Source organism: Engraulis encrasicolus, chromosome 21 (genome assembly GCF_034702125.1).
Source record: "Engraulis encrasicolus isolate BLACKSEA-1 chromosome 21, IST_EnEncr_1.0, whole genome shotgun sequence".
In the NCBI taxonomy this organism is placed as follows: Eukaryota; Metazoa; Chordata; class Actinopteri; order Clupeiformes; family Engraulidae; genus Engraulis; species Engraulis encrasicolus.
The window spans coordinates 22,750,787-22,768,265 of NC_085877.1; the positions used below are offsets into that span (position 1 = coordinate 22,750,787).

The following is a 17,479-nucleotide window of genomic DNA, read 5'->3' on the forward strand; positions in this document are numbered from 1 at the left end:
AAAAAGAAAAAGAAAAAAAAGAGAATTGATAATATGGCACATGGGATGAGCATGCTGAATAATAGTACACAATTGGAATCCATTAGTCATGCAGGGCACCCATCGTTGAGTTTGTTTACACTGAATAACATAAGCCAATTTGCACTAGGCCTATCCTTGCCATCTCAATTCTGCTAGACCAGGGGTGGGGAACCTATGTCTCGAGGGCCGTTTACGGCCTTTGAGGCTGTTTTATCCGGCCCCAACATAATTTCAATGTTATGCAGCTTCACATGAAATATACAATATTTTGTCAAGACATTTGCAGAAAAATTGAATTATATTCAGGGGGCCTAGAGAATGTGGGTTCTGTTTTAAAGCTAGCTGCCTTCAATATAGGCTAAAGTACAGGGGGAAATCCTGGTTTGTGTTCAAAGTGTGTGGCCCTCAGAGGACTTTGAGGACCCTTGGATGAATTTGAAGTGGCCCCTCGAATGAAAAAGTTCCCCACCCTGTGCTACACCGTGATTCTAGAGAGTAACACTGGAATCCAACCGACAGAGGGCGATGTTGAGATTGTTTGCCATCGCTCTCTCTCCATAGCAAAACACAAGCACTGGGTGATGGTAGGATTTCCTTGAACCCAGCAAACACTAGAAAGTCTGCAACATGGAATGGTTATAAATGCATAGACAAGTGGCGACGCAAGCGAAATATGCACTGATGAAGATGTGGATTAACAGGTGGAAATCGATGCATGGGACAATGGAATCTCGCCCCGTGGAATGCAGCTGTGTGAGGATCCAATGAAGCAAGCTGTTTTGGAGGAATCTCGTATGTACTGTAGCTAGCTCGCACACTCTTCTGATAAAACCGCTTGTCTTGTAGACGTTTGGATGAATAGCAATCACGATCCATGGTGAATTTCATAGACTAGTGAGGTTCCAGTCTGACTGTGTGTTGTCGAGCATCTGGTATACTGCTGTCCTTGTTGGGATCAGTTTCACTTGGGGTAGCTTTTGGCCAATGCGGCGGTCTCATCCGACCTTGGGCGTAGCGTGGATAGCTCCTCCGATGCAACCCTGTCGGTGGTCGGCAGACGATCCCAGACAGTCACGAGGATGACTTATGGCCTGGTAGAATGCGCCTTGCTAGGTTAGCCACAGTGGCACCATGTCCCTTGCAACACCACAAATTAACCACAGTTTGATTCCAGAAGTAATATGTTTTTCACCGAATTCATTCAGAGGCATTTGAACACTAGTTTAAACGACTGTAGAATGAGTGAGGGCTAGCAGCTAGTTTGTGTTATTCTTCATGGAGAGGTAGGTACCCCATGCTATTTAGCTGGATAGGTCATCTGGATAGCCTGGATTGCATGGGTAGCTCAAAAGGGATCCTCGGCCCTTTTGATCATACATTATTCAGTGAGCGTGTAACACCATGTATGTTCACGAAATAGATCGGTCCAATTTTAATTTACCCTTCCCCGTGTATTTATTGTGATAGTTGTTGTGGTCGTGTATGCGCTAGTGGTTAGCCACACAACAGAGGTCGTGGATACTGAGGACCTTGCAGTGGACTAGGTCTGGCGTTGTGACTACGACCGACCACCGATGTAAAGTCCTCTGTGAAAGATTGATGCTGTCAGTTTTTGGCATCTCTGGGGTTGACGGATAGCAAAACGTAGTAGTCGAAATAGTCGAACGATTAGACAGTGACATGGGACCTGGCTTGAATGGCTTGCCAAACAGTCTGGATGCTTGCCTGTCAGCGGAACCACCCGGCTCGTCTGTCTTGTTTATCTACTGTGGATACCTGCTACACCACATCTTCGCGTGTCGAAAGACACGCTTGTTGTCATTAAATTCAATGTCATTTGAGGAGTTAAGAGTTAAGTTTCCACTCAATCGGATTTTTGACATTTTGCTGTCCAGCAATTGCATCGCAGTTGTGGCAATCAATGCGAATAGCTGGTCCACCGTTACGTAATGCTGTTGGTTTGCGTGTGGCATACGAATACAGAACGCACGAGCTCTAGCATTACTCGCAGGGCAGCCTATTTGAGATGTAGTTCTAGACAATTGACATTGCATCGAACGTCAAAGATCAACTTGGTGTTTTGTTGCACGTAAAAGCATGGTGGTGCGGCGTGGTGGAAAATGGTAAATGTGCCCAAATGGTTATTTGCACTTTTCTCTAGCAATATGGTTCACACAAAGTTAGTGATTGGGTTTCAATTGAAATGTGAAATGAACCTCAAAAATCCTTGCCCAAACCATCATACTCAACTTCATTTTCAAGGACATTCACTATCTGTTCCACATCTGTTACACTAATTCACTTTCAACCCATTCACTTTCTTGTGTCATTATACTGAAAGCCAAATATCAGTAATCAGTAAATATCAACTTTTTGTGTTAAACAGTGTACATTAATTAACCATGCAAACTGTAGCACACAGTGCATGCTATGTAGCCTAATAAAGAAACATTTTGGGAATGATCATCACCACTGCTCCATCTCCACAGCCTGGAAAGCAGACTTGTGCCTAACCACCCGCAGCCATGAGTGTGCGGCAACCTCCGAGCTCAACACTGGATAGGTGAGCCTGCATGTTGCTGCCGCCGCTACATTACACTTGAAATGTTTTGCATGCTTCTCTCCACTGTAAATAGTTCCTGGTGTCTGCTGCATTGCTGCTGCTGCTGCTGCAGAGAGAGAGAGAGAGAGAGAGAGAGAGAGAGAGAGAGAGAGAGAGAGAGAGAGAGAGAGAGAGAGAGAGAGAGAGAGAGAGAGAGAGAGAGAGAGAGTGAGAGTGAGAGTGTGTCATTCATTAGAAGTGTGCGTGCGTGTCAATCATTGGACGTAGCAGTGCTATTTGGCAACAGAACAGATTTAGTGATTTGGCAATTGTGGTTAAGACTGGTGGGCCATGCCATCTGAACTAACTGTAAACCTTTTGCTTTAAGAAGGTGTGTGTGTGTGTGTGTGTGTGTGTGTGTGTGTGTGTGTGTGTGTGTGTGTGTGTGTGTGTGTGTGTGTGTGTGTGTGTGTGTGTGTGTGTGTGTGTGTGTGTGTGTGTGTGTGTGTGTGTGTGAGAGAGAGAGAGTGAGAGAGAGAGATTCTCAGTATGTTTCTTGGTGGACAGAGGTGTGTGTGTCAGTGTGTGTGTGTCAGTGTGTGTAGTTGTTTGTGCGACGCTCTGTCTGACTCCTTTCCCTATTGTGTCTGCTATTTTTTTCTTATGTTACCTGTCTGTCTGGTCTGTCTGTCATGTCGGTCTGTTTATCTGTCTATCACCCCATACATTCTGCTTTCCCTTCCATTTCTTCCCACTGTTGTTGTCTGTCTGTCTATCTGTTTGTCTCTCTGTCTCTCTGTCTGTCTGTCTCTTTCTTTCTATCTGTCTGTCGGCTTCCTGCCTTGTTGTCCTCGGCTGTTTTGCCTCAATCTTGAGCAGGACAGCCGTCAAGAAACAGACGCACCTGCCCAGGTGAGTCTTGTAGACTCAGAAGTACCCTACTGACTCAGTGACTGCACTGGACTGACTCACCATTGTTGTTTATCTTATTTCGTCTTGTCTGTCACCATTTGTCTGACCTTCCCTGTCTGTGTCTTCTCTTCCCTCCTGTCTTCCTATCTTCCTATCTTCCTATCTTTCTTTCTTTCTTTCTTTCTTTCTTTCTTTCTTTCTTTCTTTCTTTCTTTCTTTCTTTCTTTCTTTCTTTCTTTCTTTCTTTCTTTCTTTCTTTGTCCATTGATTTCTGTCCATCTCCCTGTCTGTCTCTGTCTCTGTCTCTCTCGCTCTCTGTCGCTCTCTCGCTCTCTCTCTCTCTCTCTCTCTCTCCATGTATACTGTAATTCCCTTTTCTGAGTCAGTGCCAACCCTGCAGACAGGGAGTATGCTGTGTAAAGTGTGTTTAGCCACCTGTCCTTCTAGACAGGCTGTGTGTTGTTGCCCAGAGCAGCTAATAGAGGAACCCTGCTATGCCAGCCCGGCTTAGGCCATGTTCACACACATCAAGCTCTTTAGTCATATGCAGCGACTCCATACACCGCTATGTTGGTTTGCCGTTGGAAACGGGTTTGCTTATTTTGGGGGGTTGCTGACAGCGTTAGGTTTTTTTGTTTGTTACTTGTACTTATAATTTGCTTATTTTTACTCATATATTTTTTTATTAGTTGTTTGTTACAGATGGGAAGTGGAACCCATAGAAATGCAGTATATCTGATGTGCAGGAAAGCCTCTGCTTTGGAGGTTGTTAAATAGTTTGAGTTACATGTCATAAAAGTTAAGTAGCCTAACATGTCCCTATATGAACCTTGTGCTTAGGTAGATGTAAACACAGCCACAGTCTAGTTTGGAAATAGAAACAAAAAAGCTCCTGGGTTATAAACTGTACCACATTCACTTCATTTAAAATAATAGGCAGTGGTCTTATGGTTAAGGAGACGGGCTTTAGATCAGAGGGCTGCTGGTTCGAATCCCACCCTTCCACTCCTCACCGCACATCCCAGGGCTGAGGTGTTCTTGAGCAAGGCACCTAACCCCCATATTGCTGCAGGGACTGTAACCAGCACCCTCTAAACTGTAAGTCACTTTGGATAAAAGTGTCAGCTAAGTGTAATGTAATGTAATGTAATGTAATGTATTGTACTGTAATGAAATGAATAGGCGTAGGACTAGACATATACTCTTCTGCTTGCCCTATCGAGAGCCAGTCATGCTGATGTAAGAACGACATGCATGCAATGTTCTATGCATGGACGCATATGAAATGCTTATCCACGCATACAGTCATACAGAAACAAAAGGGCTCCATGCACAGTGGAGCTTGTTTAGTGGAGAAGCATTGCTAACCAGTTTGGCAAGACAAAGTAAAGAATGGTTGTTGCCAGGGCTCTAAATTAACTTTTTTCATCACTTGCCAAAATGACTAGTAGATGTTAATCTCACTATCCAAAGACATACTCACTAATGGGTCAAAGTGGCTAGTAAGTTGGTCTTTTCTACCAGCCAAGCTGAAATTTCACCAGCATTGTCCAGTTGGCTGGTGTTAACTTAGAGCCCTGGTTGTTGGGTGTATTGGAGAGGGGTATGAAGCGAAAGAAGAGGCTACCTCATTAGGTGCAGTGGAGTAACTAGTGTATTGTTGTGTTTCTGCAGTTTTGTGTATTGTGTTGTACTTGTTGTTATTACATCACATCAGAGTATTTCCGCTTTGTACACCCCTGATTTATTGCACTATTTACAGTACTGCTTACTGTATTTATTTATTTCATTTATTTATTTATTTATTCTTTTTTTTTTTTTAAACCATGGTCGGCACACACAGAGACAACTCTTTTGCAAGAGAGCATTGGTCAAAAAAGACAGTGCTTCATTAACAGCACCGGATAGATCTTATAAAGCGCATGGTGCCATAAAACACACAACCTCGATGGTTGACAAGAGAGGCCCAGTTGTGGGATAATGGCTACTATTTTACAGCATTGCTGTGAAACGTAGATGGCCGTTTCAGTGTGAGATGAGATCTACCTCAGCAGTTCAAGATGTAGATGAATCCAAGATTCAGAGGGGTGTTGTTTGCTATAGAAACAATATCTCGCTTGACCTGGCTGACTTGGCTGGCAGACTCCCGTTTTTTTTGTGAGGGCTGCCCTATATTATTCGATTGTATTGTACAGAGAGGACAGGAAATGGTCGGGAGAGAGATGGGGGAGGATCGGTAAACGACCTCGGGCAATAATCAAACCCTGGTCCCCGGTGTAACCGTATGGTGCTATAGCTGTTTTATCTTTCTTTGGGTTTCAGTAAACGCACACCGTTTGAGGTGCGTACGGCAGACAATAGACTCAAATTGAAAAAGGATGGTCGTCGCACACTCAGAACTTCATGCAGTTACATTTAATAAGACCAACGTTTCGGCTTACGCCAGATGACCCTGTTTTAGCCATGGCCAAGGCCTTGGTCACAAACATTTTGTGGAGTGTCACGGGAATTGTGGACAGGGAGGGACCCTTATTTCTTAATTAAACCAATGATACAGGTCAATACAAAACATTTATTGAACTGGGAAAATGGATTTTATGTTATGTATGGTTGTTCATGGTGTATCGTGTGTCAGATAACAATTCTTGACAATTGTAATCCTCATCCTACTCGTCAATATCTTTGTGCAGTCTGTCTACATGTCGTCTTATCTGAACCCCCGATCATCCCTAATAGCTTTCTAAATTGTTTCTGCCATCATGTCTTCTCTTCTAACTGGGAACATTTCAGTTGTCGTTCTTTCAGTGTTTGTCTGTCACCCAGTGTGTATTTTCCTTCTTTCTTCATGTCTTTCTTTCTCTGTGTTTCTTCTCTTCTTTTTCACGCTTGCTCTGTAGTCCTTTTGCTGCGTGGTGAGTTGTCTCATTTAGTGCTCCTGGTTCACGTTACGGTCAACTGTGTTTCTGCTCTGGGGGGATGAGTGTGCTTTCACACCACTAGTCTGATCATTTTTTTTTTCACCAGCCATAACAATGTTATAACTACTGTGCGGTATAAAGACTGTTGTTCTGTCCACTTTCACATTGACAAATACAGCAATAGTTGTAATATGATAAGTTACAAATTACAAGTTACAAATATTACAAGGAATGAGACTGACTGCGACCGAAAATCTCAGTCGGCCTCATTCACTGCACAACCTAGCTTGGTGGATGCCGTCCTTCATACCAACGAGATCAAACTGAACTTTGAACTTTGGGTTCAAATGGGCTGATTGGTGCCCATCAACTAACCTGACACTTGCCAGATGAATGTCACTCTGCCCTTCTCCACACAATGTTGTGAGTGATGTGTTTTTTTCTGTATTTATGTTTGTATGCTATTGGACACCTTCGTTTCCCTTCGGGATTACTAAAATGATACTCTACTCGACTCTACTCTACTCTACATATCCAGGATTTTATCGTGGCTATGTCCACAACGTCAAATCAATGAAAATATGGGGTCATTTCACGTGAAATCAGACACTTTGGGACCCGACCGACACAGATTTCAATCATACTTGCTGTGCCTGTTTAGTAGCAAGGTAGCACCCCAGAACTGCATTCGTGTGAATCTGACACCAATATTAAGGGAGAAACAGACTAGCAAAGGTTTACATATGAGGGTAGGACACTATACATTCAACATTGATTATATCAGTCAGTGTAAGTCACAAAAATATGTCTGAGGTGTTGTTTGAAAGCTCTTTTCTGACTCTACAAATTACACACACAGCATGGAATACAACAACCTCCAGAATATAAATTATGATACATTGAACATTTTAAAATTGAATATAAAAAAAAACGTATATTTTAAAATGGCCGGTTTCTTGTCTAAACATAGCCTATACGGTCATAAACAACACCTGAAAATGGGGTGTTTGGTTCTTTATTAATTTCAGAGATAATGGGACATAAAGGTTGAAATGAGTTGTAATGAAGTAGTGATAGAGTAGTGTCAGGGACAGGACTGGACTGGCCATCTGGCATAATGGGCATTTTCTCGGTGGGCCCTGCACCCTAGTCGGTCCCTATTCCAGGTACTCAAAAACTACACAGCTTCTGCCCATTGTCAATGGACACAGTGGAAGCTAGACCATTGTCAGCACTCAGAGAAGGCAGGGTTGAAAGAATAAGCTCAGGAAAGGATTTTTTTTTTAAATTCAAGCATCGAAGGGTATGTTGTAGCTGTATACGATGTCAACTAGTGGCTAGCATCTGTTAAAGGCCAACTTCCGATAAAACACAGTTTTACTCACTCCTTTTGAAGATCGGACGGTCACCCCAAGTTAAACTCACTTGCAAGGCTCTCATAGCGGTGCGTCACCTCGCCTGGCTGTGTTTCCCGGTGTTTCCCAATTGACATAAATAATGCAGAGAAACGAGCGAATCACGAAAGCCTTTCTGTGTTGCGTCACGTCGAAAGAAGGCGTCGCCCACAAAGGTTTTTGTCGACCCATTTTTCTAAAAACATGTCAAGTAATTTTTTTCTGCTTGTTTTCAAAACAAGCAACGTCTGGTGGCCCGAAACCTAGCTTAGCTTAGCTATCAGCTGGTTGCTACTCTCAGGTACACACACAGCACAAAGCCTCATACATACAGCAAGCCCACTCTGGTTGCTCCGTGCCTGCAGCTCGCCTAGGGGTCGCTGTCGAAAGAGCACAGCCCTGAATGGAGCCTGCACGCCTCCGTTGGCGCCCCTATAGTGCATTACCACCTGGGGAAGTGGCGACTCTGTTTCCCATTACATTCTCTCCAAGACCAGGAGGACTGAGCCAATCAGAGTCGCATTTCCACGAGAGCAGGAGGAGTGAGCCAATCAGAGACGCATTTCCACGAGAAACACGGAACACCCTCTCGTTTCTCCACAAGCCACCTTGCTAGCTTGCAAAAACGGCTTGAAACAAAGCAACCAGGACGTTTTTTAAAACAGGACCAACGCATAGCACATTCAATAACAATGGGGAACACAGCAATATTAATGAAATGACGTTGGAGGCCATCTTTAAGGAATGTATGCCGAGCACTGGAGAGGTGAAACTGAACTTCCTGCATCCTCATGGACCATCTGCATCCTTCACATATTCCGATAGACATGTTGTCATGTGATATTACTATGGTATTACCATATTATTACCAGGTGATCTGTATGATGCCATATTTTTGAGTCTCATTATCTCTTAAATGAATAAAGAACCAAACACTAGCATTTTAGGTGTTGTCCATGACATTGCAGGCTACGTTTAGACAAGGAACTGGCCAATTTAAAATATCTTTTTTTTTGATATTCAATTTTTAATTAATTTATCATAATTCATATTCTGATGGTTGCTGGATTCCATGCTGTTTGTGTAATTTGTAGAGCCAGAAAAGAACTTTCAAATAACACCACATACATCTTTTTGTGACTTACACCGATATAATCAATTTTGAATGTATAGTGTCCTACCCTCATATGTAATCCTTTCCTAGACTGTTTCTCCCTGAATATTAGTGTCAGATTCACACAAATGCAGTGCTGGGGTGCCAACTTGCTACTAAACAGGCACAGCAAGTTTGATTGAAATCTGTGTCGGTCGGGTCCCAAAGTGTCTGATTTCACGTGAAATTGCCCTATGGTAAACTGTGTTAATTGGCTTGGTTTTTCTTTTTTTGCACCTCCCATCTGCATACATTCCAGATGTATATGTGGAGCAAGGCAGAGCTACATTCCTCCGGCAAGGTTCCAGTCACCTACCAATTGTTGTTGTGAAAGCCAGAGAATTTGTTCACGATAATTATTATTCCTGTTATTGTTGTTATTGTTTAGCATCATGGAACATGCTTCCCAAACATACCTCTCCGCTTTCTCCTATGCCCATCCCCATCCCCGGCAGCCACAACCTCAAACCTAGCCTGACTGGGTTTAAACTAAAGGCTGAAGTCTACATACTCATGCCAAATCCCACCACCCCACCCCACCCTTCTCACACCCCCCAGCCACCAAACTCCTTCCCCGTGCTCTTTGCCGCAAAATCTGATTGGTCAAACAAAATCTGTGTGAAATACACCAATAACTGGCCATTTGGGTTATGTAAGTGTGTTTTTCCAAGGTGACAAAGCCTGGGTCTCAGATCCGCCGGAGAGACCGCAGGGGAAGGAGTTACTTCTGGTTTGTTGGGGAATTGAGAACCATTTTCTGACGCTGTTGTGTATTTTTTTTCCGTTTGGCTGCTTCTTTGATGTCCTGCCTTCGTCTCCTGTCTCTTGCTCTCTTGTCCTCTCAGTGCATCTCGTAGGCATTTTTTTCCTTTCCCTTCTCTCTCTTCTCTCTCTCTTCTCTCTCTCTCTCTCTCTCTCTCTCTCTCTCTCTCTCTCTCTCTCTCTCTCTCTCTCTCTCTCTCTCTCTCTTTCCATCTCCTTCATTTTGCCTGTGCCTGTCTCTCCACATTTCCATCACTACCTCTTTTTCCAATATCAAGGCCTATCTTTCTCTGTTCCGTCCACCTTTCGCAGTCTTCTTCTCCTTCTCCGTCTCTCTCTCTCTCTCTCTCTCTCTCTCTCGCTCTCTAAAACTCCATTATACTCTCATTTGCTTGCATGCACTGCTTCCTTGGTTTCTCTGCCTATTTTTTCTCCTGTGTTTCTCTCAGTCAATCCATCTACGAGTCGTCTATCCAGGTCTTCGCAGTTCTCCTCCTCCCCATTTTCTTTCCCTCTTTTATGTTCTTTCAGTTTTTCGCTTGTGTTTCTTTATTGTGTCTCTTTATTTCTTTTGCCCTCCTCCCTCCATTCTTTCTTTTTCTTTCTTTCTATACTTTTCCAGCAACTTTTTTGCCACTTCTATTGCTACTTCTTTTGCCTCTATGCCTGCTTTCATTTTTTCGTTCAGTCTTTCTTTCTTGCTTGCTTAACTTAAATGCTCTCTACATTCCCCCCCCCCCCTTCTCTCTCCTACCCTCCGTGTCTGACGGTGCCTGTTTCCCCCTCTTCTCTCCCCACCCCTACCCCCCCCTCCGCAGGCTGAGCAGCTTAACGATCGGGGACGGCGATCGCAAGGCCGCAGCCAGCCAGGCCAAGGACCCGCTGCCACCGCCGCTACCCGACCTCACAGCAGCAGAGGGAACTGGTAAGCTCCTTAGCAAACCCCTGCCCAACACCACAAGTCTCTCTTAGTATAGTAGACACGCACATAGTCGCACACACACACACACACACACACACACACACACACACACACACACACACACACACACACACACACACACACACACACACATACACACAGACACACACACACACACACACACACACACACACACACACACACACACACACACACACACACACACAGCTACACACTTGGACGCACGCACAGACACACACAGACACACACACACAGAGCTCATACCCTCACTTATACCCAAACGGTTACACTAATACACGAATAATACACTAAAACACACACACACACACACACGCACACACACACTGATACTCATTCACACATACTCAGGCACACATTCTTGCTCTTTTTTTTCACTGACTCACTCACAAACACATAAACACATTGGTGTACATGAACTACACTGTATACACAAATACACATGTACAAATGCATAGTCACACAAGCATGCACACTGATGGGTAATTAGACACACACACACACACACACACACACACACACACACACACACACACACACACACACACACACACACACACACACACACACACACACACACACACACACACACCCATACACAAACACAAATGCACGTGCTACAGACTTATGGACCTTGCATGCATAGCCAATCTACTTGCGGCCGTTTGTTGGGATTATGTGTGATCAATAGTTGTAGGGATTGTTATTACGTCGGAAATATTTGAAACCGCATTAACACAGACCATAGTTCGTCTGTATTAATGCTGTTTGAAATGTTTCCGACGTAAGGCAAGGCGCAACCTTGCTTGGATGTTTTTTTTTTTATTAAAGCATTTTCTACATTTCTATTTTCATGCTTGCAAGACTTTTTTTTTTTTTTTTTTTTGGTGGTGGTGGTGGTGGTGGGGGGGGGTGTAGGAATTGACATTGAGAGAGAGAGACAGGAAATGATCAAGGAGAGAAAAACTGGGATAGATTGGGAAATTAGCTCGAATTGGGTCCATGGTGTAATGGCAACTTAATGCACCTTGTCCCTCTGAGTAACAGGTGTGCACATCATGGAGCTTTAAAGCCGATCAAGCAAAGTTTTTCGGGCTAATTAACCACCTTTGTGAGTCAGCCAATGCATGACCCATTAAGACCGGGAAAGTCATTTGAAGGTACTTACCTCTAGACCGCCTGTATGTGTATTTAGCTTAACCCATTGTGTCCTGGAGCGACATGCTGCATTCAGGTTCTTGAGATTTGAGTTGTTTTATTAATAATGTGGGTAAGTTAGAGCAGAAAAAACACATTCTTTTCTTCATGCAAAATGAAGGTTCTAGCTTTTAAATGCAACTTATTTTATGTTTTTATGTGCTTCGGAGGCTGAGATATTTAGGTTTTAATAGGGAGAAGGCACCTTTTCCCAAAAAGGGCTTAGGCTAAAATGGGTTAAATGGAGTTAACAAAACAGCTCTATATTACCACCTGCCAACTGGCCAAATGCTGATGAAAACTTTGGCTGGTAGAAAAGAAAATGTATTAGCCACTTTGACCCATTAGTGTGTGTTTGGTTAGTGAGATTAGCATTTATGGTACCTTTTGGCTGGTGATGAAAAAAGTTAATTTACATACAGCCCTGTTTATAACCGGTAGCTCCCGTCTAGAGCTTTTTATGCTTTCACTTGACAGTGACTGTGAAGAGACCAAAGGAAATGGTTAAGAGAGAGACGCGGGGTAGACTTTGGAAATGATCTCAGGCTGGAATCGAACCCATGCCCCTGGCTTAACAGTACAGTGCCTTAGCCGTTTGAGCCACAGACAAGGCAAGGTCTTAACCCATTGATGCCTAAAGCATCTGCAAAAAACACCTGCTGAATGCCTAAGCCCTTGTTGGGAAAGTTGCCCCCAGCCTATAAAAACCTAAATATCTTAGCCTCAGATGCATATAAAAACATGAAATATTAGTAATTTTAATATTAATATTTAAACCCTAAGATCCTCATCTTGCATTAGAATGTGTTCATTCAGCTGTAACATACCGACATTTTTATTAAAACAGCTAAAATCTCAAGAGACTTAATGCAGCGTATGTGTCTCCAGGCACTAAAGGTCAAATAACATACAAGTCATCAGGCTAAAATGGGTTAATGGGTTAAATGAGTCAGTGGCCACGTTTGCAGGATGTTTTTTATATATATATATATTCGAATTAATAATTTAAAATTAAATAGTGCCATAGTTTACATTGCACTTTCATCTAATTCTACTTTCAGGCGTTTACATGATGTTTTCAAAGCGGAATTAAGTTTCGTTCAGAATTAAATTGAGTTAACTCTGAATTAAATGTCTCACGTAAACGAGACCAGGCAAACGAAGACTGTGTCAACTGCCTCTGCGGTCTGTGAGCTGAAAACCACTCTTGCAAGGTCAGGGGGTATACTAAGAACAAAATAAACCAGGTTTAGTTAACCTACAGGAAGTGGTAAGCCTGCTAATAGATATACCTACAGGCATAATTTAGTTAAGAACATGACTATTCCAGATTTTCCTCTATCTCATGGCTAACTTAACCTGGTTTACTACTGAACCAGCCTCTTGGTAATCCCCCCTGGACTGACCAACCAGCCACATCGAAAAACAAATTTGCCTAAGGAAACCCTTCACATACTGCAGTAGACGTAATCATACTAAAAAGGTTCATTATGCCTGCTAGCAATAATGTGTAAACTGTTTGGCGAAACACATGTAAACCATCTCAGATAACATCACAGAACGGTGGCCAGATTTTAATAAATCTTTACTTTTTCTGGCCTTGAAACCTTTATAGACACATAATCACATTTGTTATCAACTGCTGGCATGCAGTACGGTTACATGCACTCAGCTTAGTCGAGCTATTGGCATTAATCGAACTAAACTCAGAGCTTATGTTCTCGAGAAATCCAAGTAAACATGCGCTGTAAGAAATCGAATCATTGGATGAGGTACGTTTCACTCCAGGCTGCAGACCCCTTTACTTGTAGGCTTTATATGAGCTATCTACTATATTAGCAAATGAACGCTATGTTTCACTTGCAAATCTTTGATGCCATTGTATTTGCCTATGTTTTACCTTACAGTTAGTAATTACACTCCTCCGTTCTCTCTCTCTCTCTCTCTCTCTCTCTCTCTCTCTCTCTCTCTCTCTCTCTCTCTCTCTCTCTCCCCCCCTCTCTCTCTCAGGTGCTGGCCTGGTGCAGAGATGTGTGGTGGTCCAGAAGGATCAGTTGGGTTTTGGCTTCACCGTGTGCGGGGAGAGGATAAAGCTGGTGCAGAACGTCAGGCCAGGTGAGATCACACGCACACACACACACACACACACACACACACACACACACACACACTCACACTCACACTCACACTCACACTCACACACCGATGCACTATGTGTGCGCACTTAGCTAGTAGACATCCTGTTCAGTAAACATGCTGAATTATTTAGTGACTTTTTTTTAGGTGAAACTGTGCAGCTAGTGCTAAACGTTCTCAAACGTCAACTAGTGACTAGTCTCTAGCAGTGCCCTGGAATGGCACATACACGGAGGACAAAACAAAACCATCTGTAGTGCTTTTAAAACAACAGTGGTGTCTATAACACGGCACTAACAGCAGTGCAAACGTGAAATGGTATCCTTTATGGCAGTTTAGGCCAAATAATAAGGTGATGCCAATTTGAAGTAGAAAGAACATGTCTGTGAAATAGTCACTCAACGGGCTAAATACCACATGTTCTGAAATTGCTTGAAAAGTCAATTTGTCGAGTCTTGATTTAGTGTTTACTTTTTAAGAAGTTCACTCACTCACTCTGAGTCTGAGGCGAGGTGACCGCGGACTCGCATTTATAGTGCAGCCAGAAACTCACTCACTCACTCACTCACTCACTCACTCACTCACTCACTCACTCACTCACTCACTCACTCACTCACTCACTCACTCACTCACTCACTCACTCACTCACTCACTCACTCACTCACTCACTCACTCACTCACTCACTCACTCACTCACTCACTCACTCACTCACTCACTCACTCACTCACTCACTCACTCACTCACTCACTCACTCTCTATCTCTCTATCTCTCTCTCTCTCTCTCAGGTGGAGCTGCAGTGAAGGCCGGTGTGCATGAGGGAGACAGGATCATTAAGGTATGCTGCTACATTCTTATTACAGTTGACCTTGATTGGTAACTTGGATTCATCAGTTACAGTCAGCTGATTTTGCCTGTCTAATTCAACCAGGCAACCGCAACTGAATTGGACAAGTACAACCTGGCTGTTTGTAATATGCTGCACTCGATTGTGAACTACTGAATCCAGGTTACCCATCAATCATTTACAGTAGATGATGTGTGAAGCAAAAAAGAATTTAGATGCAAAAGTTATTCTATTCGTGAGGTGGGCATTCGTAGCCTAAAGGTCAGATTAGACTTCTGCAACTGCGCTCGTCAAAACTCGCGTGGGAGTGGCCACGAACCAACATTGTATTCATGCATCTGCGAGTTCTGCGAGGTCCGAGGTCTCGTCGCGAGCCACATTTGAAATTGCGCGATTAGACTACTTTCACATTGTAAGCACTGCGGTCATTATTAAGCAATGTTGCTTTCTATCCCGGTTAGCTAGGTATTTTCACACAAATTACAAAGGCAATGCACTGGTATCATTATTTGACATACCCAGTCTGTTTTCACGAACAGAAAATGCAAGCATGTAAAGACAGTTGATTCTGCCCATGTGTGTTTACATTCGGTGGAGGAACGGTAGTAAAACCGCAGGCATTGTGCCACGAGTGTTCAACTGATGCATTGTTTGTTACTTAGCTTGTAGCTTCGTGTATTGACACACATTTACACACAAGGCATTAATAAAGTTTTTAACAGAATACAGCTCTGCTCTCGCAAACTACTGGCATTGCGCTGCCACAAGAACAGAACAAGGAAGTAGCGAGACGACCAATCATAGCGCCCTTTTGTCTGCGTACTCCGCGTCCGTCCGACGGATAGTTAGAATTTTTTCGAGGCGCTCAACGACGGGCGCAGAGCCTCTGAGAGGGGGGCGTGGACTCGCATAGACAGAAAACGCAGATTCTCTGCGTCCGAAGCATAAATCTAGCCTAATGGTTATGTGCATGGACTCCATGGACCACTCCCTACACCTCCATCCATGTCTGAAGTGCCCTTCAGCAAGGCACCTAACCCCCACACTGCTCCAGGGACTGTAACCAATACCCTGTAAATAACTGTAAGTCGCTTTGGATAAAAAGCGTCAGCTAAGTGTAATGTAGTAGTTTGGTTGTTGAACATGCTTGTAAATAGAGCTTGTGTTGACAAACCACCCAAAGCGAGGATTTAATCTCACGCTAGTGGTTCATGCACGTGAATGAAGCAAAGCCATGCTCAGGGTTATGCATTCCGATGATGGTAAAGATTAGTGAAACAATGTCAAAAAAGTTTAAGCGTTTTTCAAGGCTCGGTACGCCCTTGAAAAGTCTCTTTTTTTTGCTATTTGAAATTGAGGTTTCCAAGTGAAGTTGAAGAGCCAAATCTTCATCTTTTCAGTGGACATAGTCAACATGGAATGTGTTTCCTCTCAAAGTGGTTTCCTTAACCTCAAAGTGCGTGGGGAAACACTGCAAGTCACACTGAGTAAAAAGACAATGACGCACGGCTCATGTCACATTGCTGCTTTCGGTTTTCTCCACAAACCCTCTGTTTTCGCTCCCCTTTCCCCTTTTCAAGAGTCTCCAGTTGTTAGGGTGTATGGTGGCACTGGCATCTTCTGTCAAACTGCTGTGTGTCAGTGGCTTGCTTATGCTGTGTGTGTGTGTGTGTGCGCACCACTGACGTTTGTTTCTTCTGTGTCTCCGTGCTGTGCAGGTCAATGGCTCACTCGTGTCGTCAATGTCCCACCAGGAGGTGGTGAAACTCATCAAATGTGAGTATGTCCATGACTGAGTGTGTGTGTGTGTGTGTGTGTGTGAGCGCGAGAGAAGCTCATGAAATGTGAGTATATTCATGACTATATTATTGTGTGTGTGTGTGTGTGTGTGTGTGCGTGTGTGCGTGTGTGCGTGTGTGCGTGTGTGCGTGTGTGCGTGTGTGCGTGTGTGCGTGTGTGCGTGTGTGCGTGTGTGTGTGTGTGTGTGTGAGTGTGTGTGTGTGTGCACACCTGTGTGTTCATTTGTGTGTATTTATGCTTAGAGTGATGGTATTAGGTTGTTGAAGGGAATTTGTGTATGCACAACTCTCATGTGATCGGATTGCGTTCGTTTGTGTGTGTGGACCACATTAGTGATGTAATTTGGTGTTAGTGTGTGTGTGAAAGTGGGTTGAGTTGAGCTGACAAGGCTGAGAAGGGAGCACTTCTCTCTCTGGTTCCCTCTGGGTATTCCCCCTTTCTTAGTAAAAAGAGTAGAAGTCGGCACACTATAGCTCCTGTTGGGTCGAAACGTTGACTTGAATAAACCCTCAACGCGCAGCTACAGTGTGCAGATTTCTACTCTTTCTACTGTCAAATGCGCCTTTGTCCTGCACCTGGTCTCAGAGAGGTGGGATGTGCATACTCTTACTCTTATGAAGATTTTACTCCCCTTTCCCATCAGCCTTTTTTTTTACCATCTTTCTAGTTTTCTGTGTCATACTCAAACCAGTGTGTCCATGAGGTTTTGAAAAGTATTTAAAAGTAACATCCATGATGAAGGTTGTGTTAAAAAAATCAATACCCCTACAAAGGCAAAATGCAGTTACTATGTAAGCGTTGAAAAAGGCCTTCAAAGTATTGGTATGAGATTGGATA

At 43.5% G+C, this 17,479-nt stretch overlaps 1 protein-coding gene across 8 annotated transcripts in view; it reads left to right on the forward strand.

The window, feature by feature from the left end:
- Nucleotides 1-397: 397 nt before the first annotated feature.
- The window catches only part of arhgef11 (Rho guanine nucleotide exchange factor (GEF) 11), a 63,207-nt gene continuing 46,125 nt past the window's right edge, over nt 398-17,479 (forward strand). For 7 of the 8 annotated variants that reach the window (XM_063186379.1, XM_063186384.1, XM_063186382.1 and 4 more), the window contains exons 1-6: nt 398-813; nt 2,511-2,584; nt 10,521-10,627; nt 13,871-13,975; nt 14,784-14,833; nt 16,561-16,618. In XM_063186379.1, coding sequence (XP_063042449.1) covers nt 2,547-2,584; nt 10,521-10,627; nt 13,871-13,975; nt 14,784-14,833; nt 16,561-16,618 — 358 coding nt within the window. In that variant the 5' untranslated portion in view covers nt 398-813; nt 2,511-2,546. The remainder of the gene's footprint in view (nt 814-2,510; nt 2,585-10,520; nt 10,628-13,870; nt 13,976-14,783; nt 14,834-16,560; nt 16,619-17,479) is intronic. The other variant, XM_063186380.1, reaches the window with a different exon arrangement.